The sequence below is a fragment of the Mixophyes fleayi genome, chromosome 3 (assembly GCF_038048845.1).
Source record: "Mixophyes fleayi isolate aMixFle1 chromosome 3, aMixFle1.hap1, whole genome shotgun sequence".
NCBI lineage: Eukaryota > Metazoa > Chordata > Amphibia > Anura > Limnodynastidae > Mixophyes > Mixophyes fleayi.
The window spans coordinates 86566567-86591591 of NC_134404.1; the positions used below are offsets into that span (position 1 = coordinate 86566567).

At 40.3% G+C, this 25025-nt stretch overlaps 1 protein-coding gene across 3 annotated transcripts in view; it reads left to right on the forward strand.

The window, feature by feature from the left end:
* Positions 1-25025, forward strand: part of SLC9A9 (solute carrier family 9 member A9) — a 650964-nt gene that overhangs the window by 217274 nt on the left and 408665 nt on the right. For all 3 annotated transcript variants that reach the window (XM_075201923.1, XM_075201922.1, XM_075201924.1), the window contains exons 7-8: positions 3060-3203; positions 5745-5845. In XM_075201923.1, coding sequence (XP_075058024.1) covers positions 3060-3203; positions 5745-5845 — 245 coding nt within the window. The remainder of the gene's footprint in view (positions 1-3059; positions 3204-5744; positions 5846-25025) is intronic.

The window sequence follows — 25025 nt, forward strand, 5'->3', positions numbered from 1 at the left end:
TTTGAACCATCTCTCTTTCTGAACTTGGCTCCATTCTATATTTCTCCGTAGAAAGATGGGTTTTCTTTTTAAGCTCTGCACTTTCATGGGGGCTATTCTGTGATCTATGTTAATGGTTAATTAATCCTGCAGTTCAGTTTAATTCTTTACACCGCAAAGACTGTCATTAGGCAAAACATTGTCAGGAACTATACAGCGGTCTATGAATGCCAGCAAAATAGCACAATACAGATTTTTCTTTTTCTTTTTTTTTTAAGCCAGCGTATTTAACTTGAATTTCACTCAACACATTAGAATATTGTTTAAAAACAACTAATGTATTCATAAAAATTGCAATATTTTGGGGTTTAGTATAACAACAATAGTACTAAATGAACACATAACAGATGATTTGGCACTGTTTATCACAATAATTATTATTGCAGTGAAAAGATTGACATTTTTCATTTTTTTTAGTCGCCATAAAAAACTTATTTATCAACGTGATTGACCATTATTTTATTGTTCAGCTGACATGGCAATAAATATCCAGAGAGAAAAGTGAGTTACTCATCACATTGGAGTCCCCTGTGTTAGAAGAGGAGTGTTAGACTCCATCTCCTATAACAGCCAATTGCCCAGTGGTGTAGTGTAGAGGAAGTTAAGCAGGAGCATCATGTCTGCACCGTGCTACTGCGCATGCGCAAAACCAGAAGTTCACACTTCCAATATTAAATTGAAGAGAGAGGATGCAGCAGAGATAGCTGTATACTGTTTTATATCTATAAGTTCCAAACACCCTCATAAGAGTGACTGGAAACACAATATAGCTATACGTGTAGAAATACAGAGTGGTGCAACAACCTACCTGCACACATATACAAGTGAATACCTGTATAACATTGTTACTGCCTGCTTGTTACACACCAGGCTTTTAGGTGCTGTCACTTACCCCTCTGCTGTCTTTCTAAGCTGTCCCTGCGATCCTCAGGCTCTGCTGGTTTCAGATCTCTCTGCAAGATGCTACCCAGTCTGTACACACTCCAGAGTACCCTCCAGAATCAGTGTATCTGTGCTGCCATCTTGGATTTTGTCACATGATTCCTCCCAGCCAAGCAGTCTCCAATCCAAGTTTCCCTCTAAAACCAGTTCCTGCGAGCTGCCATCTTGGACCTAGTCACCTAATCCATTCCAGCAACTCAGAGTGCTGCTTTGCCCAGCTGGCCGCAGTCCCCATCAGGAAACAACAAAAAAGTTTAAAAGGATTTCCTGGAGCCCTTACCTGTTGCCAGTTTAACATTGTATTTTCAAATGCCAACCTAGTTCCCAGCAGTCTGCAGTCTTTTCTATTGTACCAGCTCAGACAGTGCAGTCTGCATTCTGGCTCCAGTCTGGTTTCAGCGTTCCGGTTCAACAATCCAGTTCCTGCTTGGTCTCCTCTGCTAGTCTTTCACCACCTGTACCAGTCCTTTCCTTTACCTGCAAAAGAACATAATTAGGCCTTCCCAGCTTTGTGTATGTAGTCACCAGCCTAACTCCAGAAACACAACCCAGTCTGGGTACAGACTGGGTTGTGACACTGCTGGGTGACACTGCTGCTGTACAACTGTCTATCATCTGTGAGTACCTGCATCTACTGATTTGTTACAATTTCAATAAATCAGCACCTGATTACGTTTAAAGTGTGTGGCTTGACATCCATGTTCAACACCGCTAACACCTATCACAGACATCAACCCGTGTATTCTGCCAATAGGTGTGACCAATACCCTGTACATCCCTACTTGGTCTGAAGCATGCATGAATCTGGAAGCTCAGCTTCAGCAGAACAAATAACAGCATTTATTTTTCTTTTCTTTTTTCTTTTATTTATTTCTACCTATTTGCCCCCGTAAAATATTTCTTTTTTTTCCCTGTGAATCCCAGCTGTGCAATATCCTGTTTCATTTCCAGGCTGAAAAATAAAGCATTTTTTGTAATATTTTTTTTTTTATCACCTTATTTATCTATTAACACCATAGTGAGCTGGTGTTAACCGAATAGGTATGGTGACTTTACAAGTACAGCAGCTATACTTGATAAATTAGTTCCCCCATGGAGCGGCTCCATCACCGGGGAAAATGCACGTCTTTGCCGGCAATAAAGCTTTTGCCCTTTAATAAATAGAAACATTTGTTTTAAACATAAACTTATTCCTAAATTACAGTATTTTGGGGATTAGTATAACAACAATTTAACCCAACAAGAGGTTCACTTCCTGAGGCTGCCAGCCATATATATATATATATGGTAGTTTTGGTAATTATGGTAAGTTTGCTGTCTAAAAGGGAGTTCCACTCCAGGCAAACTATTGTCGGAGCCTCGTGTGATGAGACTCTGCAGGATATCCGCAAAAATCAATGTTTTATGTACTGTAATATCCAGAAATAGACGCCGTTAGAAATCGCTCGAAGCTACTACAGGGAATTCTAAAGCTATTAACAAATTATAAACACAATAAAGAGATAAAGAATAAAACACAACAGATAACTTTTGTAACAGAATCCAGACCCTGGAACTCTCAAGAATAGTTTGATAAATAAAAGAAATGATTCTTGAGGGACAGTTGATATCTCTGCAAAGGGAGAGTACTTTCTATATAAAGGAGCGTTACAGATTTTCACCTTTGGGCTTACTTTGCATTTATGAAAAATTGTCTTTATTATTTTATGAGATAGTGGCTGAACTATCTGACATTACCTTTGGCGACAGATTACAGAGTGAAGTATTAGGTCTTTTTATGTCATATCATTGATCTCTATGCGACTAGCCGCCTTTGCTCCTGTTGAAAATAGCCATAGTGAGCTTTATTTAAGCACACAAAACAAAATTATGTCACGGTGTAAGTCGGATGTGTCCCTTTTGTAAAGCTGAGGCAAATTATTGGTTCTATTTTACTCTAAAATGTCTGTAACTTTACTTACAATGTCATTTTCTCCGAGAAATATTTTTTGACTTTTTGTTTAACTTAGCCTTTTAAATGACATTTGATAGTAAGGCTAATGTTAATCTTGTTTGTATTTTTTATCTTTTTTTCCAAGCTCAATATCAATTTACAGCCCGAAGGAGAACCCAAATGTGTTTGATGCAGCCACATTCTTCCAATGTGTCGGGAATTTCCTGGGAATATTTGCTGGTTCATTTGCTATTGGATCAGCGTATGCTGTCGTCACAGCTTTAATATCCTTTTTGTCTTTCATTTATTGTAAATCAGCATATTGTTGTAAAGCTATAAAGTTTCCTGTTTTGCATTAATAATAAGTTCATTGCGCATAGCAGGGTAGTTTTTCAGAGACATGAATGCAGTCCCGACTTACAGCTAACATGTTGCAGTACTGCTGGCAGGTACAGCTTTTTAGCAAGGCAATCCTGATTTGTGGCATCCAAGGTTGTTGTGGCCTCACTTGGAGACGGTGTAGTTTTGGAGGATCATAGTGTACTTTAGGCGGATCAGGTCGTGGTTTGGTCTGATTGGGAATGCTGGCAGATATGTGCTTATCTATATATAGTAAAAGGTCTGTCCAGAATTCTTCTTCATATCAATTATTTAATTACAGTGCTCTAGAATGTGTGACCCCCAGACACAATATAATGGCGCCTGCTTCCTCTGAAAATATCCTTTACATCTTTAACTGTTCTGCTATATAGACTAAGTCTATAGTTTCTATATTGCGCCACCTCGTCATCTTTCTCTTAACACCTGTGTAGGGCCGGATTAAGCCAATGTCGGCCCCTTGGGCTAAGTGTACTGTGAGGTCCCTGTCCCCCTTTCAGCCAGTTCATCCCCTCCCCCCAGCCCCAATGTATCACCTCCACTCCTCCTATAGAAAAAATAACTTGCCTATTTGCTGTCTCCTGATCTTCTCCTTGTCGCTGCAGGCTCTGCGCAGCTCTTCCTTCTTCTTTCCTGTCAGAGCGGGCACAGTCTCTGTGCACTGCTTAGTGTGGTCAGGTCACGTGAGATCATAGTCTCACAAGACCTCCTCATTAAGCAGCTTTACTGCGCACCGCTCCCGCACTGACAACAGCTGGGCAGCTCACAACACATCAGATTTACTGTTAGCTGCCTAGCAGGATGGAATGGGAGGGGAATGGGCGCTAATATAAGGACATTCGGGGGTGGGGGCGCACCCAACCTGGCATGTGTTATGAAAAAAAAAAAAACTATAGGACGCTGCCCACTAAAAATATTTGTTAGGGCCCCCACCTGCCCAAGGTCCCTGAGCCCAGAAAGCCCATTACGTTAATCCTGCTCTGCACTTGTGCCACATTATTTGAATTTCTGCACGACTTTACATATCATTTGTAGCTAAAGCATTGTATACTAATCTGCAGGCCGTCATAGATATCACCATTGTTCTATTTTGTTCTATTTTCTCAACTATTGACATGTCTACCTGGTGATCTAACATGAATTTATCACCAATGAGTTTGTATCAGCAGATGTTATTACCTCATATCATCCTCTCATTTTTGTAGTGTTAAACACCTCTCCAGACTGAGAAAACTATATTCTCTGTTACAGACTGCATTATTTGGATCCTTATTCCTTTTATTTAACAACTGCTATAGTATTATTATTATTATTATTAGTAGTAGTAGTAGTAGTATCTGTTGATTTATTGCTGATTTTGATATATTATTTAGAAATTTTCGTTATTTTATTTATTTATCCCCACCCCTATTATTTTTAATCATGTTTTTGCTATTTTATCCATATATGTTAGTTATACATTTTAGAGTTCTGTAGTTTGTTCTATACATTAATTTTCAATTTTGCTTGCACTCTTTTATTTTTCTCTGTCTAGAGGACTCTAGCTTTAGTTTACCATCTTTTCTATTTTTCTATTTTTTTTTGATTTTCTAATTTTACTTTTTCAACTTTTCTCATATTGCATGCTTTCTGTTTTTACCTTTTTGTGTCTTATTTCTTTAATTACCACTTGAATAGATGTATTTGTTTAAAGAGAAAGTAGCACCTACCACAAATATCTAATTTGCAGAACTTAGATGTAATATGTAGTTGTATGTTTTACCCTCTGAAGGTTATGTTTCCTATGCTTAGGAGCCAAGGAATTATTGCGACAAAGAATTTCCTATTCTGTTGCACATCAAGATGTCGGTGGAGGACCACAATTATAAATTATTGTCTTGAATATATGCTCAACACTTAAAATGGCTGCCTCCAGTGCATAGGTACACATTAGCATATTTCAGGGTCATAGATTTCTTTCTGACAGTATTCTAGTAAAATATTCATTATAACTTAAAACAAATGGTCCTGCACTTAAAATAAAATAGAATTATAATCATACTGGATACCGAATGGTGTGTTGAAAATATTGTAAAAAATGTATAGCACGTGTATTAAAACATATAGGAATCTGTTTGTCAATCGTTGAGATTCAGTCTTTCCTAGTTTCGAAATTGTCCATATCGTGAAAAAAATAAAGTTGCCAATGAGAATAGTGATGGCTAAATGGTACATAGGGTAGTTGTTCACTCAGGGAGAAAACCATACTAGCAAATATGAGACAATACATTGCTCTTACATGCTCTGTGCTGCAGTCCCCTTATGCTTTTATGACACTCAAATGTTTTTATTGTACACAGCTGGCATCATTTTGCGTTATCTTGAATTTTTTGCATGAGTTAGAATAATAACCATGTTTGAATTGTTCTTGTGCTAAACATGTGTTTTCCTTAATAAGTTTTGTTTACTTGACAAAGTTCACTAAGCTGTGCGAGTACCCTATGTTGGAGACAGGGCTATTTTTTCTGTTGTCCTGGAGTGCCTTCCTATCTGCAGAAGCAGCGGGACTAACAGGTAGGATTCAGAGAAAGATGACTATGTTTTTTATTGTTTTGTATTCAAATCCTTAATAATGCTTTATTTAAAATAATGAGTTTATTATTATTTATCACATGTGTTCCTTTTGTGCTTTGCCAATAAACATACCCCTATGGGGAGGATTCATGAACACTTTCCATGTGCATCGTTTGAAACATTTTAATTGCAAAACTGTAATTGCAAGAAGAACATTTTATTAAATTGTAAACACACATTAAACAGACATTATTACACACAAACATGCACACACATACTTACATAATTTTATACTTGATAGCTCAGATATGATGGGAACATACCAACCAAAAACATTAGCATATGATTAACTTATCTATGAGGAGTCTCCTCAACCATCAATAGTGAGTCAACCCATAATTAAAAACTGCATACAGGCAGGGCCGGATTAACCATAGGGCTAACTGGGCTACAGCCCAGGGGCCTATGGCATCCAGGGGGCCCTTGAAAGTGCTCAGCCGCAGTATTGATCGGTCGGGGGCGGGGGCGCCCCCGGCGCGATCAGTGCTGCTGAGCACTTTCCCTGCAGTCCTTCTCCGGCGCGCTGTAGTCTCCTTACTGAGGAGATCTCGTGAGTCTCCCTCTCACGAGATCTCCTCAGTAAAGAGAGCACAGCGCGCCGGAAAAGGAGGTAAGTGCCGGGGTGGGGGGGGGGGGGGGGGGGCGCTCGGGCAGCTCCGATCACGGGGGGGCCCTCACGGGGGAATGGAGGCCCCCTTAGCCCAGGGGCCTCCATTCCCTTAATCCGGCCCTGCATACAGATGAGGTCTAATTGGTTTGACCTTTAGCAAAGTGTTGATTTCTCACCTTCCCCTGTCCTGTGCACTCTGGAATGCAAGATCTGTGTGCAACAAACTCACTCCCATTCATGACCACCTCCTCTCCCATTCCTTTGGTCTCCTGGCCCTTACATAAACAGGGGTTTCCCTTTCTGATATAGCTTCCCCCGCTGCACTCTCCCATGGGTGTGGCTCTCCTTCTCCCACAGTCCCCGTCTTGGGGACCGCCAATGAGGTGGTGTAGGTGTCCTACTGTCTCCTGGCTACACCTTCAGTGTTATTCCTCCTGAACCCTCCCTCTCCTTCTCCTCCTTTGAAGTTCACACCATCCACCTCTTTTTCCCTTTCCACCTTCGTGTTGCGGTCATCTATTGTCCCCCTGGCCCATCCTCTCAATTTCTTGATAACTTTGCCGCCTGACTTTCTCATTTACTCTCTTCTGATCTTCTCACTATTATTATTGGGGATTTTAACATACCTACCTACCGACTCTCCTATTACTACTGCTGCCTCTAAATTCCTCACTCTCAATTCCTCCCATGGCCTCTCCCAATGGACAACATCTGCCACACACCTTGATGGTCACTCCCTGGACCTAGTGTTCACCTACCTCTGTGACATCTCCAACTTCTCTAATTCTGTCTTCCCCCTCTCTGACCACAAATGCCTTTCCTTTACCCTCTCTTTACCTCTTTCCCCACCTCTCCCACCCAAAGTTGCTTGCACGCTGTGTCCCATCAACAGCATTGTTCCCATCATCTTTGCATCCTCCCTTGAACCCTTACTTGCTCCCATTTCTTCCCTATCATGTTCCAACGCTGCTGTCTCTCTTTACGATGCCTCACTCTCTGTTACCCTTGATACTGCAGCCCCTGCCACCCCCCTTCATTCCCGCCAATCTAAACCCCAATCCTGGCACTCCCCTCTGCTCCAAAAGTGCTCCCGCTCCTCTGAACACCAATGGAGGAAATCCCGCTCCATTGCTGACTTCACCCAATATAAACTCATCCGTCTGTCTTGCCAAACAAACCTATTTCATATCCCTCATCTCCTCCTTGTCCAATAAACCCTGACCCCTCTTTGCTACCATAAATTCTCTACTGTATTCTCCCCCACCTCCTCCCCCTCATCCATCACCACTATTGACTTTGCTACCTACTTCAAAGAAAAAAATGCCTCTATACACAATGATATGTGTTCTTGTCAGACTTGCCTCCCCCCACCTGTCCTCTCTATAACTTACTCTGCCACCCTTGGCTCCTACTCAATTGTTACTGTGCCTGACATTATCTCTCTTCTTTCCTCCTCTTCTTCTACAAGCTGTCTTCTCGATTCTGTCCCCTCCCAAGTTCCTCTGCTCCCTCTCTTTAAATGCCTGTTGTCACCTTGCTCACCTCTTTAACCTCTCTCTCTCCATTGTTATCTTCCCCTCGGCCTTTAAGCATGCTCTCATCTCTCCTATTCTCAAAAAAACTTCCCTTGACCCATCCTCTCTCTCCAATTATCACCCCATATTTCTGCTTCCCTTTGCTTCAAAATTCTCGAACAACTTGTATTCAATCGTCTGACCCACTTTCTCTCTTCCCAATCTCTTTTTAACCCTCTCCAGTCTGGCTTCTGTCCCCTTCTCTCAACTGAAGTTCCCTCACTAAACTAACGAATGACTTGCTCTCAGCTAAGTTCAATGGTCACTTCTACCTTTTCGTACTCCTTGGCCTCTCTGCTACTTTTGACACCGTCGATCATTCTCTTCTTCTCACCACCCTTTACTCCATAGGTCTTCATGAAACAGCACTCTCCTGATTTGCCTCCTACCTCTCTGGCCGCTCTTTTAGTGTGTCTGCTTCTGGCTCTTCCTTCCCCCCCTTCCCCTTTCTGTTGGAGTGCCACAAGGCTCTGTCTTTGGCCGTCTGCTCTTCTCTCTCTACACCACCTCTCTTAGTAAACTCATTCAATCATTTGGCCTCCAATACCACCTCTATGCAGATGACACGCAAATCTATCTTTTCTCCCCTGATCTCTCTCTAGCTGTCCTAACCCAGTTATCGAGCTGTTTCTCTGCTGTAACTACCTGGATGTCACAGCGCTTTCTGAAACTCAACATCTCCAAATCCGAGCTCATCATCTTTCCTCCTGCCAATGGTGCTATTCCTCCCAATATCTCCCTCTTGGTTGACAACATCACTCTTTCTCATGTCACCCAAGCCCGCTGCCTTGGAGTCACCCTGGATTCAGCCCTCAGCTTTACCTCTCAAATCCAGTCCCTCACCAAATCCTGCCATTTCTGCCTCTGTAACATTATGAAAATCCTTCTATTCCTCTCTCAGGAAGCAACCAAAATCCTGGTCCATTCACTCATCATTTCTCGTCTCGACTATTGCAGCCTCCTTCACACTGGTCTTCCTCACTCTTGCACTTCTGACCTTCAATCCATACAGAATGCTGCGGCTAGACTCATCTTCCTCTCCCTCTTCTCCTCTGCGTAAATCCCTTCATTGGCTCCCTATCCGTTTTAGAATTCAGTTCAAGCTCCTAACCCTCACTTACAAAGCCCTTACCAACACTTCTCCACCTTACATCTCTGACCTTTTCTCGAGGTACATACCTACCTGTCCAGTCCGCTCCGCCTCTGACCCCCTCCTCAATTCACCCCTCATAACCTCCTCCCATGCTCGTCTTAAAGACTTCTGTCGTGCTGCCCCTAATCTTTGGAACTCCCTACTCCATCTGACTCGACTCTCCCCCAACCTGCAGTACTTTAAACACTAACTCAAAACTCACCTTTTCAAGCCCGCCTATCTGACCACCTTCTAACCATTATATCCATCACCTCTTCTTCTTCGTCTCCCATCTACAAAATTTTCTCCCAGTTGGTCCTACTGTCTCTCACCATCCCTCCCTTTAGAATGTAAAACCTCGCTGGCAGGGTTCTCTCTACCTATAGTCCCATCTCTGTCTCCTCTCCCTCGTACGTCCTATGACGTCTTTTGCTGCACTCTGTGTGAGTCCGCACACCATTACTCACACTCATCTGTGCTGCTGACATGTATTCCCTCCTCTATTTGTTACTTTCTTCTGTATCCAGCGCTGCGGAATCTGTGGCACCATGTAAATAAATAAATAAATAATAATAATAATTGCAGTAAGTGAAAATGAATGTGTAGTTTACATTGTTGAAGGTTCATTGCCACCTGTCACCTGTAGCTAGTACTACGGCAGATCCTCAGACAAGCTAATTAAATTCTCAAACTTCTTAGGCTTTTGTACTTGATTTCCACTCCTATACATAGCTCATGCAAAACTTACATTTATTCTCTTTCTATGCTGAAACAACATACTAATCCCCAAGCCAACTTTTCTGTGTAACTTTATCATACAGCCCCACTAAACTCTTTCCCCATTCCAATCATTTAACTTCTTTCTAAAACTCCTATTTTCCTGTAGGTTGTAAGCTTGCATGCAGGGCGCTCTTACCTAGTTTGCTACCATTAGTTATGTTGTATTAATGTGCTTGTCCCCAATTGTAAATCACTGCAGACTGTGCTGATGCTCTATAAATAAATGATGATGATGATAATGATAATAATATCTTAAGTGTTACAACATTGAAGCTTATAGTATAATCCAATTCAGATTTGATCAAGAAATTTATCTTGTTACAACTTTTAGATGTCCCATTTTTACTAATGGTACAATAGTACCACAAGCGTTTAAAATGCTGAGATATGTAAATTTGATTTGCATTTCAGCATAAAAAGATTTAATTTACAGTATTATTCAGTCTGCATGGCTTTATTGTAGTGGCAATAATGCAATAAGATATAATTCAGGATGGCCGGCTGAGTTTTCTGAGCAGGGAAATGTTTGAGAATCTAGTATATCACTGCACAGTGTAAAACTGCAGCTGTAAATCATAGATTATGTGCAAGATTTCAAGAGCTCTGACATTGCCCTAGGCTGGTGTGGAGTCTTTAATGACAGAAACATACAGCTGGATCGCTCTGACATACAGTAGGGGCAGAGTTAATTTGCTGAAATCAGAGTCTAAAGACCTGCAAGAGGCACAAAGGGAAATGTGCTTGATATCTGATATTAACTTTGTGATGTCCTTTTTTGAGCCATTGGTCCTAGTTTTCAAAACATAAAAGCATCATTTAAGTATGTGGTTGATAAAATAGTTATGTTTTATATTTATTATCGTGCTTTTAAGTTGTTTAATGTCCCTACTGTTATTTTTTATGTGCTTTTATATGTATAATGTTCTTTATATATGGCTTGTATGGAATGCTTTTACATTTTTGCAATAATTTATTTTTCTGTAATTATGATTTTGCCCTTTTGTGAGATACAATATTTCTTTGGTAAACACATTGTTTATTCTGTTGGATACAAATGAATGTTTCCATAATGGTTTTAATGTAACAAACAGTGCATCTATGAGAATTCTGAGATACAGAGTTTTAGGCTGCCTGACCTTGATCTTTAGCAGTCTGACAAGTTCTCCCCACAGCCAGGAGTCCAGCTGTGTAGCCTTCTCTCTATGCAGGGATCCAGTTGTCTGCTGTGATGTGTCGCTGGGATTTTTTTACACTGAAAACATCACACACTTTGTTAAAGGGTAGACTGCGGTCGATTGCTCCATAAAATTGCTGTTCACAGAAAAAAGAATCAGCAGAGTTTTGCAAGCTTAGTTAAAAATGCTCCTTTTCTTAAACCAGCATTGATGTAAAAGCCTAACAAAAAGTATATTATTTTATTTAATGCCACAGACAAGGTTTTGCTATTGATGGTTTCAGTACTGTAGTGTGTATATGTATTTGTGAATATAAGCACAGTGGCCTAGTGGTTAGCACTTCTGCCTTACATGACTGGGGTCATGAGTTTGATTCCAGACCATGGCCTTATCTGTGTGGAGTTTGTATGTTCTCCCTGTGTTTGCGTGGGTTTCCTCCGGGTGCTCCGTTTTCCTCCCACATTCCAAAAACATACTGGTAAGTTAATTGGCTGCTATAAAAATTGACCCTAGTCTCTGTCTGTGTCTGTGTCTGTGTGTGTGAGTGTGTGTATTAGGGAACTTAGACTGTAAGTTCCAATGGGACAGGGACTGATGTGAATGAGTTCTTTGTACAGCGCTGCGGAATTAATGGCACTATATAAATAAATGATGATGACTAAAATGTGTGGGGCACGAGAGGAGTGGTGCCTTTAAATAGGGTCATGTTTAAGTAAAAAATACCCAGCAGGGGCAATGAAGGACACACTGGGGAAATGCCTTTGTATGTGACAATGGAATAGTGTGTGTGTATTATGTGGCTGGCTGTATACCATCATGACTTATGGCTCTCCAGCTATTTTGTAACTATAAGGCCCAGCTTGCCCTCTAGCAGAACGTGCTTTGTAGTTCCACCACACTGAATAGTGAGAGGCACTGATAAAAGTAGTGTAATTGACTGAAGGTCCACTTACCTTGCAGCCTATTTGCTTCTCTTCTGTAGCTTCTCCGGAACAGTGCAGGGAAGCGGAGTCCATCCACGTGGGATGTTGTATTGCTATACAGAGTAAAAAATGCTATGTAATCTCAGGTCTTACTTTACTGAAAAAGACACATCACAAAAACTACATTTTAATTTTTTTTTATTGATTACTTCTGTTTTAGTAATAAAGTAATTTTGATTATCTAAACTACCATTATCAAGATGGCCAGGTAGCATGACTAGTTTTCTTTCTGTTAAAAGCAAGAGATATAGGGGTCTCAATTATCATGAACAGCCCCTTGGTGCTGATATGCAACTTTTTGTTATCTCCAATGCAGCTCGGCAATACGCAGCTAATCCAGAAATACTGGCCAGAAGTGGTAAGGGTTATCTTAACACTTTGCAAGTCCATTCTTTGAATTGGCTTGCCATGTTTAGACTTTTATTTCCACAAGCTGAAAAAAAATAGATAAAAAATTTAAATTAAATTTATTTTTTTTAAAGACTAAAGTATTTTTTACATGATTACATTATTTTAATCTGTTAGCATAATAGGAAGCAGCTGTACAAGTACCGCCATAACACTACTGCAAATCACTTGTCACTTGGTAATCTTACCGCCGTCTGAGTTATCACCAGCGATAGCAGAGTTATGGGGCAAAGATTGTTAAAATCAGAAAATTATGCTCATCTGCTATCCTAAGGTTCATCCACAGTACTTTCGTTAGGTAGCCAGCAGGACTCCAGCGACTTCAGAAGAGGAGGAGGAAGGTAAGGGGTGAGGTGGGAAAAGGTGTAGGGCAAGAGGAAAAGTGGGTTGTGAGGGGCATGGGGGAAAAGTAGGTGAGGGCACACAAGTAAGAAGGTGAGATTGAGACAGAAAGCAGGGTGACGGGAGACAGATATAAAGGGGGAGAAAAAAAACAGACACCCACAAGACAGAGCAACACAAACACAATTAGAGCCAGACATCATGAAATGGGGAAATGAGAAATGTACTAAATGCACAGAAGGGACAGTTATGTACACATACAGAGATTCAAACACAAGGGGTGATAGAGACGTACACACTAGAGAGGGAAGAATACATACAACCATGTCAAAGGAGGCAGAGTAGGGAGGAGCAGAGGTGCTCAGGCAGTAGAGGTCAGGGGGTGCACTGTGCACAGGAAGAGACTGTTGCCCTTGGGAAATGTAGGAAGATTACCCCCTGGTCACAGGCCATAGGCAATACTGTAAGAAGGATTGTCCCATTGTCACCCGCATCAACGTTATTATGCAAATGACGCGACAGCATTATTTCTGCACCATCATCCAGTCTTTTAGGGAAAGAAAATGGTGTCCTCTTCGCCCCTTCTAGTGCCAACAAGCTGTTATTTGTATGTTAGGCAGCAAGTGAGCAGTCAGTTGATGTGCTGAAAGCATTCAAAATCGGCAAGCATAAGGATCTCAGTCACTTTGACAGGGGCCAAATTGTGATGGCTAGACGACTGGGTCAGAGCATCTCCATAACAGCAGGTCTTGTGGGGTGTTCCTGGTATGCAGTGGTGAGTACCGACCAAAAGTGATCCAAGAAACGTCAACTGCTGAACAGGGTCATAGGTGCCCAAGACTTATTGATGTGCATGGGGAGAGAAGACTAGCCTGTCTGGGTCAATCCCAGAGAAGAGCTACTGTAGCTCAAATTGCTGAAAAAGTTAATGCTTTCTATGATAAAAAGGTGTCAGAACACACAGTGTATTGCAGTCTGCTGCGTATGGGGCTGCGTAGCCGTATACTGGTCCGAGTGCCTATGCTGACCCCTGTCCAGTGGCAAAAGCGCTTACATACACACACACACACATACACATATATTTATATTGTGAGTGCGTCTCTCTGGAATAGATTTAACAAGATGCTGGAAATATTCCTTGGAGATTCAGGTCCATGTTGACATGATAGCATCACACAGTTGCTGCAGATTCGATAGCCACATATTCATTCTGCGAATCTCCCGTTCCACCTCATCCCAAAGGTGATATATTGGCTTGAGATCTAGTGACCTCTTAGCCCATGGTTGACGAACCATCAAGATGACATGTTCACTTTTGTAAGCTATGTCATTTAAACCATGCTCAATTGATATTAAGGGGTGTAATGTTTCCCAAGAAAACATTTTCTACACTTTTACACCATCAACCTGCACCATGGGCACAAGGCATGAATTCAATTTGTTTACGACAGTTAGTGTATCCTTTGTGCCAGCTTGATCCAGTCTGGTCATTCTCCTTTGATTTCTCATTAACAGTGTGTTTTCCCCAACATAAAAGCCACTCACAGGTTGGTTTTTGCTTTGAACTGCATTCTCTCTGTAAATTTCAGAGACTGATGTGTGTGAAAATGCCAGGAGATCAGCAGTTTCTGAGATACCGCCCTGTCTGGTACCAACGATCATTCCATGATCACAGCCACTTAGTTGGTCTTTGAGTGAAAGCTCATTGTTGTAAGACAACTCTAAGGACAGAGGCTTCTGAGGTCTCTCCTATGCCTGGGTGGGCAATTTACCAATCAGTGTGGTTCTCAAATTATTTGATATATTAATGCAGATAACCTCAGTTCATTTGCATGATTTAAGAAAAGTTCAGTTTAATGACGGGAGATTTTGTATCCTTATTTACACCATTTTACCCTTTGATTTGCTGGATGGAAACATTTGCTCAGATGCACAACATTGTACTGCAACAATCTCTTTATTTTGTCAGGTCAGAATAATAAAGCAATATATATTTTTTATAATATTTATCTTTATTGAAGTTTTTAAGGCAGTTTCAACAGAGATTCACAAGAACAGATAAGTGGGTAACAAAACCACCTCATTAATACAAAATGTCATAATAATACATTAAAATAAATGTTATAATAGAAGAAGAAGGAAGAGAGAAAAAGGAAAAGACAGAGACGGGGATAGGTAAGGGGGGGGGGGCAATGTTTCCTAGTACAGATTATGTAAATAAACAATTCAAGTCCTAGCAAGGAGAGTAGGTGAGAGAACTGGTTTGTTTAAAAGATTACATTTATCGGAGTCCTGGAATTCGAGCCATGGGCTCCAAATGGAGTAGTATTCAGTAACTTTATCAGCAGATGAAAGTAAAAGCTCATCCATAACTCTATAAAACTCCAATCTCTGGAACCACTCCCGGATGGTTGGGGGGTTAGGAGATCTCCAATAGGTTGGAATCACTGCTTTCGCAGCCGAAATCAGATAACGTAAAATGTTTTTTTTAAACCTGGAAATTGGAACGTCGATCTTGTTGAGAAGCCAGAAGGCGGGACTATCAGGAACATCATCTCCTAATATTTCAGCAGAGACCTCCATGACCTTGGACCAGAAAGGTCTGAGTATCTCACAATCCCACCAGATATGCATAGTAGTGCCCCGGGCATTCTGGCATCTCCAACAGGAGTCAGAAACACCCTGGCAAAAGTTTGCTAGTTGGGCTGGGCACCTATACCATCTTGTTAGAACCTTGTAATTAGTTTCTATTATAGAGACACTAGCAGAACAAGCATGTGTGGTCTCAAAAATGGCTAACCAGTCTGCTTCACGGACCTGCTCTCCCAGATCTTGCTGCCAAGCAGTGGTGAATTTGGGTAAGGAGCTAAAAAGTAAGTAGTTTGTAGATTTTGGAGAGCAGGTGGGTAAGACAGCCATCTGCTAGACACCATGTTTCAAACGCTGTGAGGGCTCTAGTTATATCATTACGAGGTAATCCCGAGGTCAGGAAGTGCTTGATCTGGAGGTATCTCCAAATCTCCAATCCCGGAAGCTCCCACTTGGACTGGATCTCAAGAAAGGAGGACACACCGGTGGAATTTATCAGCTGGCCGACACGTGTAATCCCAGCACGCACCCATGTCTTAAAGGGGCCAGTTTGTACGCCTGGGGGGAAAAGAGGATTATCAAATAAGGGGGTCAGTGAGGAAATAATAGAGGAGAGGTGTGGAAGGATCCGAAGTCTGGACCATACTAAAATGGTAGGACCAATTATGGGGTGTCTGATGATAGGTAGTTTGCTTAACCATGGAGTAAATAGAGGTGAGGAAGGAAGGTATGATCCTTCAATAATGATCCACTGCTTCTCACTATTAGCATTTGACCACTCCAGGATCCTTCCCAGCATCACCGCATTATGGTATGAGGGGAAGTGTGGAAGTTGGAGTCCCCCTATGTGTTTACGTCGATATAAAATGTCATGTTTGAAACAGGGCCTCTTTCCCCTCCAAACAAAGTTTCTCAGCAATTTCTGTAGGTCATTAAACCATTTATTGGGTATGTGAATTGGAAGAGTCTGGAGGAGGTAAAGGATACCTGGGAGAATGTTCATTTTAATAATATTGATACGACCTATCCAGGAAAAGGCCTTGTTATGCCACTCTCCCAGATCCTTACGAAGTTTAGCCATGAGAGGACTAAAGTTAAGGTCGAACAGTTGCGTCAGATCTTTAGAAATAAGTATACCCAGATATTTAATATGTGATGGGTGCCACTGGAATGCAAATGCCTGCTGGAGCCCTTCAACCACACGAGGAGCTAAAGATAAGTTCAAAGCCACCGATTTTGAATAATTGATTTTGAAATTGGATAGAGAACCAAATCGTTGGAATTCTTTAACCAGATTGGGAATTGAAATGATTGGGTTGGTAACCACAGCTAGGAGATAATCTGCAAAAAGCGCTAATTTATATTCCACTTTACCCACTACCACTCCTGAAATATCAGGGTTGGCTCTAATGGCCCTAGCCAGGGCTTCCATACAAAGTACAAAAATCAATGGTGAGAGTGGACACCCCTGCCTAGTGCCATTTCCAATCAAGACTGGATCCGAGAGAGACCCGTTAATTTTTATACGAGCTGTAGGGGTACGGTAGAGAGCTAAAATCCAATGAAGAGCAATTGGTCCTAGGCCCATATGGGATAACATGCAGCCGAGAAATGACCAGTCAATTCGGTCAAAGGCCTTTTCGGCATCCGTGGATAACAACATAGAGGGTGTATTAGAGCTCACTGCCGAATGGACCAGGTCGATAATCTTAGTTGTGTTATCTCTTGCTTCACGACCAGGAATGAATCCCACTTGGTCAGAGTGGACTATTCCCGGCAGGATGGGCTTCAAACGGTTAGCTATAAGTTTTGCGTATAATTTAATGTCCACGTTAAGTAGGGAAATTGGCCGATAACTCGGGCACAGAGAGGGGTCCTTGCCATCTTTAGGTATTACTGTGATGTGGGCTTCTAGGGATTGTGTGGAGAAAGGGGTGCTCTCTGAAACAGCGTTGAAGGCTGGCACCATCAAGGGTAGTAGCTTATGTTTGAAAGTCTTGTAGTAAGATATTGAAAAACCATCGGGGCCTGGGCTTTTACCTGAAGGTGTAAATTTTATTGCTTCAGCCAGTTCATCGTGGGTAAATGGCTGTTCCAGCAAGGCTATGTCAACATCTGAGAGAGTGGGAAAGGCGATCTCCTGTAAGAAAGATAGTATCGAGGGACGTCTATTGGGAAAATCTGTCCTAAACGTCTTGTCTGATATGTTGTAAAGTTGGGAGTAGAAGGAGTGGAAAGCTGCCGCTATGTCTGATGTAAGTTGTCATTCTTTGCCTTTGTCATTTTTAACCATGGCTATGAATGATTTTGCCCTCTGGGCCCGCAAGGCCCTTGCTAACATTGAGCCGGGTTTGTTACCCCATTGGAAGTATCGATTGCGACATTTTTGAAAATCTAGTTTTATTCTATCATATAGGAGTGTATTCAAGGCAGTCCTGGCTTTGGTCAATTCCGCAAGTACTACTGAGGACATAGCAGTTTTGTGTCTGGCCTCTAAAGCGATAATTTTTTGGAGAAGCTGGTCTTTCAAAGCTGGTTTCTGTTTTTTCATAAATGAGCCTAGTTGGATCATTTTACCACGAAGGACACACTTATGTGCCTCCCAGATTGATACTGTCGAGACCTCCGGGGTATTATTGAATTCTATGTCGTCGTCAAGGGCATGTTCGATTTGTGCTTTACAGTAGGAGTCTTGTAAAAGGAGCTCGTTAAGTCTCCATGAACAACCTTTAACCCTTGGTTGAGCTAAGTGTAGGGACAAGGGCATGATCTGACCAAGTTGCCTGACCTATAGATGTTGAATGAACAAGGGAGAGATGTCTGTGTGAGAGAAATAGGTAGTCAATGCGGGAATAGACTCCGTGTGGGTGGGAGAAAAAAGTGTAGTCTCTAACCGATGGGTGCTGTTGCCTCCACGTGTCGACCAGCTGAGAATCATGTAAAGTGCGCCTTACCTTCCCATGCAGAGATCCACGAAACCTGGCTGCACTATTGGATGTGTCAAGTTATCTGAGCAAGACATCATATACCAAATTAAAGGTCTTGGTCTGTAGATTTGCAGAAAAATATTGGCATTGTAAGCAGTTGCATCGTTTCAGAGTTATTTCACAAAATGTCTGCCCGGTATTTACAACTATGCATTGCCATTGTCCTCTGGATAATGTGACAGTTGGCAATACACCTGTGCACCTGCTGGGTGGTCTGGAAACTGTGACAATTATTTGCAGCCACATATATCAGCGCATCTTGTGGGGAACATGCCCAGTAATGTAACTTTGATGGAAGAAATTATACATGTATTGTAGTGTATAAAGAAATTATTTAGTTCCTTTAATATAGTGATTGATAATATAGTTATTTATTCATTATACTCAGTTGCTAAAATGTCTACATGTAATGTAGTGTATAAAAATGTATTCAATTATTTTAATAAAGTAATTTAGTAATTACATTTCTGTTTCATTTAAGGTGGTTGAATCTGAATCTTGTAGCATTTGGGGAGAAGGGTAGAGATGGGGGCGATACAGGTCTAAACTCAATCTACTTTCTGTTTATACAACTGCTAATGTACTGAGGATGGCATAGAGCTGAATGGATATTTTGTAATATGTAAAGTTACTAGGGACAAATGGGGATGATTAGAAAGAACCAGCACAGTACAGAAATTTGTGAAGTATAAGTAGTGATTCCAGAATATGATGGCAATGTAATTAATATACTGTATACAAATTAAAAACATAATGAAGTGTTGTGTCCTTATAAAGGTCATGCTTGGTAACTATGCAAATCTGTTTTACTGTATTAATTTGCTTAATTTCATGTACTTCGCGTACTACTATCATTTACATATGATATTGTTTTTAAATGCATGTAGTAGTGAGAATAATACTGTAAACATATAATAAATATACTCCGTATAACTATATATTCCCTCCAACTGAAATGCTCTCCGTCCATTGACTTGGTTGTATCAATTTTTACACTCTCAATATGTATTCACCCCAACTACCTTAGTGGCTTCTAGTCTGTAAGCGTTTAGTGACACATATCCCAAGATATGTCCAACTCACAATAGGTTTAGATTAGTAGTACAGATGTGTATATACTCACACCCAACAATAGCGTAGAGATGCAGCATGACAGTGTTAATTCAAAAATGTAAAAGTAGCATTACACAATTAATGTAACAATGTAGCATATACATCTGATGCAACTTGTTTCATTTTGTATGATACAACACTATAAAATATACTTTAATACATAAAATAAGCCATAAATAAATATTAATTTGTTTGAAATGAATTATAGCTAATTTGCTTTATTTAAAAATAAAATATAGTTAGCCTGCAATCTGAATTGCATATTTTCATTTTAAAGTGAGATTTTCAACGTGTTATGTAACAATTCGCGTGACTCATCAAGCCTATTATCACATATGTGTTATATTGGGTATCATCATCGCAACTAAATGATAGAACCATGGTTTCATCAACAACTAAAATATTGGAAGCATGGTAATGGGATGGATTGTGGCATGATCACTGGTCTTCTGACTGCTGGAGGAATAAGATAGGCCATACTCCTTCTGGTTCCTCCCCAATACTTAGTTTTTCATCAGGTCAGTGTGCTCTCATACTCTTCATACTCTCACTGTAGGAAGAGCAACCAGGTCATTGGTGTACAATCTGCTTTTGGTCTGGGGTCACATTTCAAAATAGTAACATAGTACTTGGCAACAATGAAAAGTTCCCCTAAGGAAGGGGATATCCTGGGTGGGAGGTTAGTTGGCAATTCGGGGACGGGAGTGTGGCGACGAAATTACAGCACAATGGCCCCACTCCCTGTCAGGCAACCATACAATGCCGCTTATTGTAGCATTGTAGCATGAGGCAGTAGTGGACAGAGCTCTAAAACTTATGTCATGAAGGCAACCCCCCCCCCCCCCCCTCATGACCACTTAAGTAGTGAAGTAGGTGGGATAAGAGAGGGAGGCCTGCTCTTCTTGTAGTCTGAAATATGAGAGTCTCCAGGACATTCTGGGAGGGTAGGCTATCATAGTACTCATTTGAAGGGGCTAAAATTAAAATTAAGTTGCTTAAGTATCGAAAACTGTGAAAAAGTCCCCTTGAGGAAAGACGTGGGGTCCCCCCTCATCTCTGTAGTAACACATTTTCCCCTCCAACGGCCTACTAATAATTTTTCCTTTATATGCCTTAAAAAGGGGGATTACTTCCTTTAAGTGGGAGTTGGTACTGGTACCAACTCACTAGAGTTAAGTTAATGTATAGAATGGAAAGCTCCAAGATTTTACCCAACAAAATCAAGGAGCTTTTGTGCAATGAAATAATTAACTATTAAAACAGCTTGTTGCTGCAACAGGATGTTATTGCAGAAGTATGAGTAAATGTAGTTTACAATAAATTGCTATAGTGATGTCAATTACACAGCTTTGTTCTTGTCTGTCCCTTATAACATATTTGTGGATAAAGCAGTTTAACCCTTTTAACTTGGTGGGATAAAGCAGGCTCATTTATAACCAATATGTGCAACTATGTTGTAAAAATGTGACTAATAATTCTCTACAAAAGTTATTTTTATTTTAATTTTATTTTTAATATTTCCTACTCGTACAGTTTGCACTGGATATCTCTGCAAAGAGTAAAAGTTTGGGCAGTTGACTGCAATTGTCAGTTATTTGTGCAGTCAGGTTTATGGATCAGTAACCTGACATCTACAACCATTTTCTATAGGCAGCCTAGTCACACATGTAGCTTTGTTTGTATATAGATGCAGTCCATAATCTCTGCGAGTTCTGCAACAAGCTGGAAACAATGATCAATATGCTTGATTCATTTTTGATGAGAAATGTTTCCATTATATTCTGCTGACAAGTGTCATTTGAAACCAAGTGGCAATGAACTAGGCATTCAAATTATGCATTTAGCTAGCAGTTTTTAACTGACAGCAAAGGCTATACATTTTTATATTAAAATAACCATTTGGACAATGTGTCTTCTATTGTCAATATGTCACAGTACATTGCATGGGATTTGATATGGGTAATGGCCATTTGAATTAAATGGAATCTTTTTGTACTGCAGATGTTAATAGAAGCCATCAATTTCAGTTTGCCAGCCTGTTCTTACGCTCCCCTACATTTATGCACCAGTCAAGCTGCAAAACGCAAGCCACTATTAACCTCGGAGAAGTTCAAAAAACCCTTTTCTGTTTTTGATTTTAAAAGCACAAACCACTAAATTACTGTTATACTGCTTGTAGTTAATTGCAATCTGCTTTGCATCTGATTCTTTATTGCCTTGACCCTACACCAGCATTGCTCTATCAGACTGAATGCTGTGTCAATCACCACAAAATTCAATTGGATTCATGGAGGAATTGATAAGCATACCATTTATATTGCCTGATAAAGATTACCCTGACACTGCAACACTATAAAGCAGAGAGTCAGTTAGTTCTAAATAAGTGCATCTTATGTGAGTTGAGCTGACTGCTAGACTTCTGCAGCCATTAAGTGAACAGACAACTTTGGAGCATTGAATCAGAATCACCACTCAAAATATGGTGTAGATTTGCTAAAACTGAAAATGTTGTGAAAATATATTTATCTATGACTTGCAGAAATGATGTATGTGTGTGTGATTGAAGAAGTCTTACAGAACAGAATGGGTTTTGGCTCTTTACTGTATACTGTAAATCTATAATCTCTATATGTAATTTGATTGGATAAGGGCACTTGGCCTTATTTACAAACCAGAGAATAATGCGTTCCTACAGCACATTTCAGTTTGCTGAATCACCCTTTACAGATGTGTATACATTTTCCATTTTTTGTAAGCATGCCCCCCCCCCCCCCCCCCCACCTTGGAAAAACAGTTCTATGGGATTGTGGGTCTGGGCATTAATATTCATGTGGGAATGAGTTAAAAACGACACCATCATATTACTAGCTCTTTAATCAGTTATTCATTAAATTAATCATGAGTGAAGTAGCATCAAGTCTTTTTTACATGTGTCCGTATTGTGCGTTTAAAAGCTTCTATTGCATAAGTGCAAATGTACATAAATGAGTGCTTTCCCTTCTAAAGTATATATAGAAGGTGAAACCTGCATCTCAGTGGAAGTGTAGGCCTAGGTTTGATCTCCAACACTTCTAATGATATGGGAAAATCAAGTTTTTATTAGGAATAAAACTATTTTCAGCGACCCACTCTCCAAGGAACATCCCTTTAAATGTGCCCCACTCCTCCCTCTACATCTCATTAAGATACCCTGTTCTGCAAAACGAATTCTCATATTTATATCTTCATCTCAACTAATTCCTAATTAATACTCTTCAGAGCACCAACATTGGAAACATATCATCAATACCTACCTCATTCTTCACCAAGCAATCACACAGCCATCAGGTCACATGGATTATAAGGTCAATAAATCAGATAGTTAAACAAAGCCTGTGATAAATGTAATACAACAGATCTACATATTCTTGTAATCAACAGTTTGTCACTTGTAATGCCTTTGTATATCCCATCAATGTCATCTAGTCCCCTTTGTCTGTGTACTGTACATTTTGTCTAAAACAAGTGTAATGAATTATGCACCAGGATCCCTCATTTTATTTCCATGTTTTCTTGAAGGATGGCGCACATTAGTGTTTTATCGAATGACGTCTTTGGGCCATAGACGCAGATCAGAAAAACATAAAGTATGACTTTAGCAATACCCAACCTCACCGTTTTCTGTCTACTTAACTGCTGCACTAAATCAGTCCATTATATGCAGTCACTTATGTATTGTAATTATGGGAGAATAAGGTACACAATTAACTACAGCTAAAAATTACTAATATATTGATGAATATCCAGTTAGGGAATTATTTATTAAAATAATGTTTATTGATGCAATAAAAAATTAGATAAAAATCAGATTCTAGCTGTTATTTTGTAGAATGTACTAAATAAATGATAACTAGAATCTGATTGGTTGCTATAGGTAACAGCTCCACTTTTTCAAACCCGCAGTTTAGTAAATATACCCCTTGGACTGCAAAAAGTAATTTATTTAATCAATATGATTTTTCTGTTAACGCCATCCTGAGATATTTGTTCCACCACAGTATTTGATAGGTTCCCCCATGTAAAAGCATAAAGAAGCCCTCAATGGCAAAAGCGCCAATGTTTTAGTTTGCCAGGGGTAATCCTCCTTTTATGTGAAAAAAGCTTTTAACGCCAACAAAAACACTTTTTTTTACTGTAATAAGGCTGACGCCTTTTGAAACCCCTTAATATATTTTGGCCATCTATTAATTCAATGTAAACCACATAGACATACAGTATGTTCAAGACTGTTGTATTCTACACAGATCACAACTGATTTTCTTGAAGCTCTAAAGCATTTAGGGGGTGAAAATGACTTTCCTGATAATGAATTACTGGGTCATTAAGCTTCCTTTCTTTACTCATTAATTCAGCACGTTTGCAAAGAATGCTTTAGATTCTTTTAGTTTTCCTTTGTTGGGAGTTTAGTGAAGTAATTAATCATGTGGATGTGCAGCCCTAAAGTATAACTTCTTAACTAAGTGGAAGTAATCTGCTAACCATAAGTATAATGGCATATGCTATAAATAATATTTAATATGTACAATTTAACTACCAGCCAGCATGGATTAGAGCAGTAATGTCCAGCACAAGGTAGCCGCTTATATTTGTTTTATCTACTCTACTTGCTACCATGTAATATACTATTCATGTCATACACTGCAGACTGTGGGTATTTTAGAATAGCCAAGCCATAACAAAAAAACATTTTACCTCTACTGTGAGTGGATTATGAGTGAATTATTTCATTAAATATCATTTTTTGTTTGTCTTAAATCCATTACAGCATTACATGTTTACATTGCATGGCCTCTGACCCAAACAAGTAATATGGGAATACTTAATAATATGTTTCCACCACTACTGTTAGAAACGGGCGCTGCCGCTCAGCAGGTTGCCTAGTAACGGTCACCTGTGTCTAAAGTCCAATCAGCAGCCTCAGTCGCTGCCTCGATCTCTGCTGGTTACTTAGACAATGGCAACCAGCGTCCCTGCTCTGTTCACTTACTTTTTTGTTTCTAGCAGGTTGCTGAGCACCAGCTAATTAGCCTCTCTATTCAGCACAGGTGTAGGCTAATTAAGTTTATGGCAGTGCCTGATTCCTATGGGTTGTTCATCCTTTATATACCTCTCCCTACCACCTGTGCTGGTTTGTAGTAACAAACACAGACTGGGTCAGACAGAGCTGTCTGATCCAGTCTGTGTTTGTGCCTACAAATCCTACTGTGCATTCTACTGGCTCCCTATGTTTGACCCATACCGTTTACTGACCCTGCTTTAGACTGTTGCCTACCTTTTAACCTTATCCTGTTATCTGTAGCCTGTTTCATATTGCTGCCAGCCCCTGTTCTCAAACTATTATCCCTGCCTTTGGACCTTGTTTCTGTATTGTGCACCAGGATCCCCAGT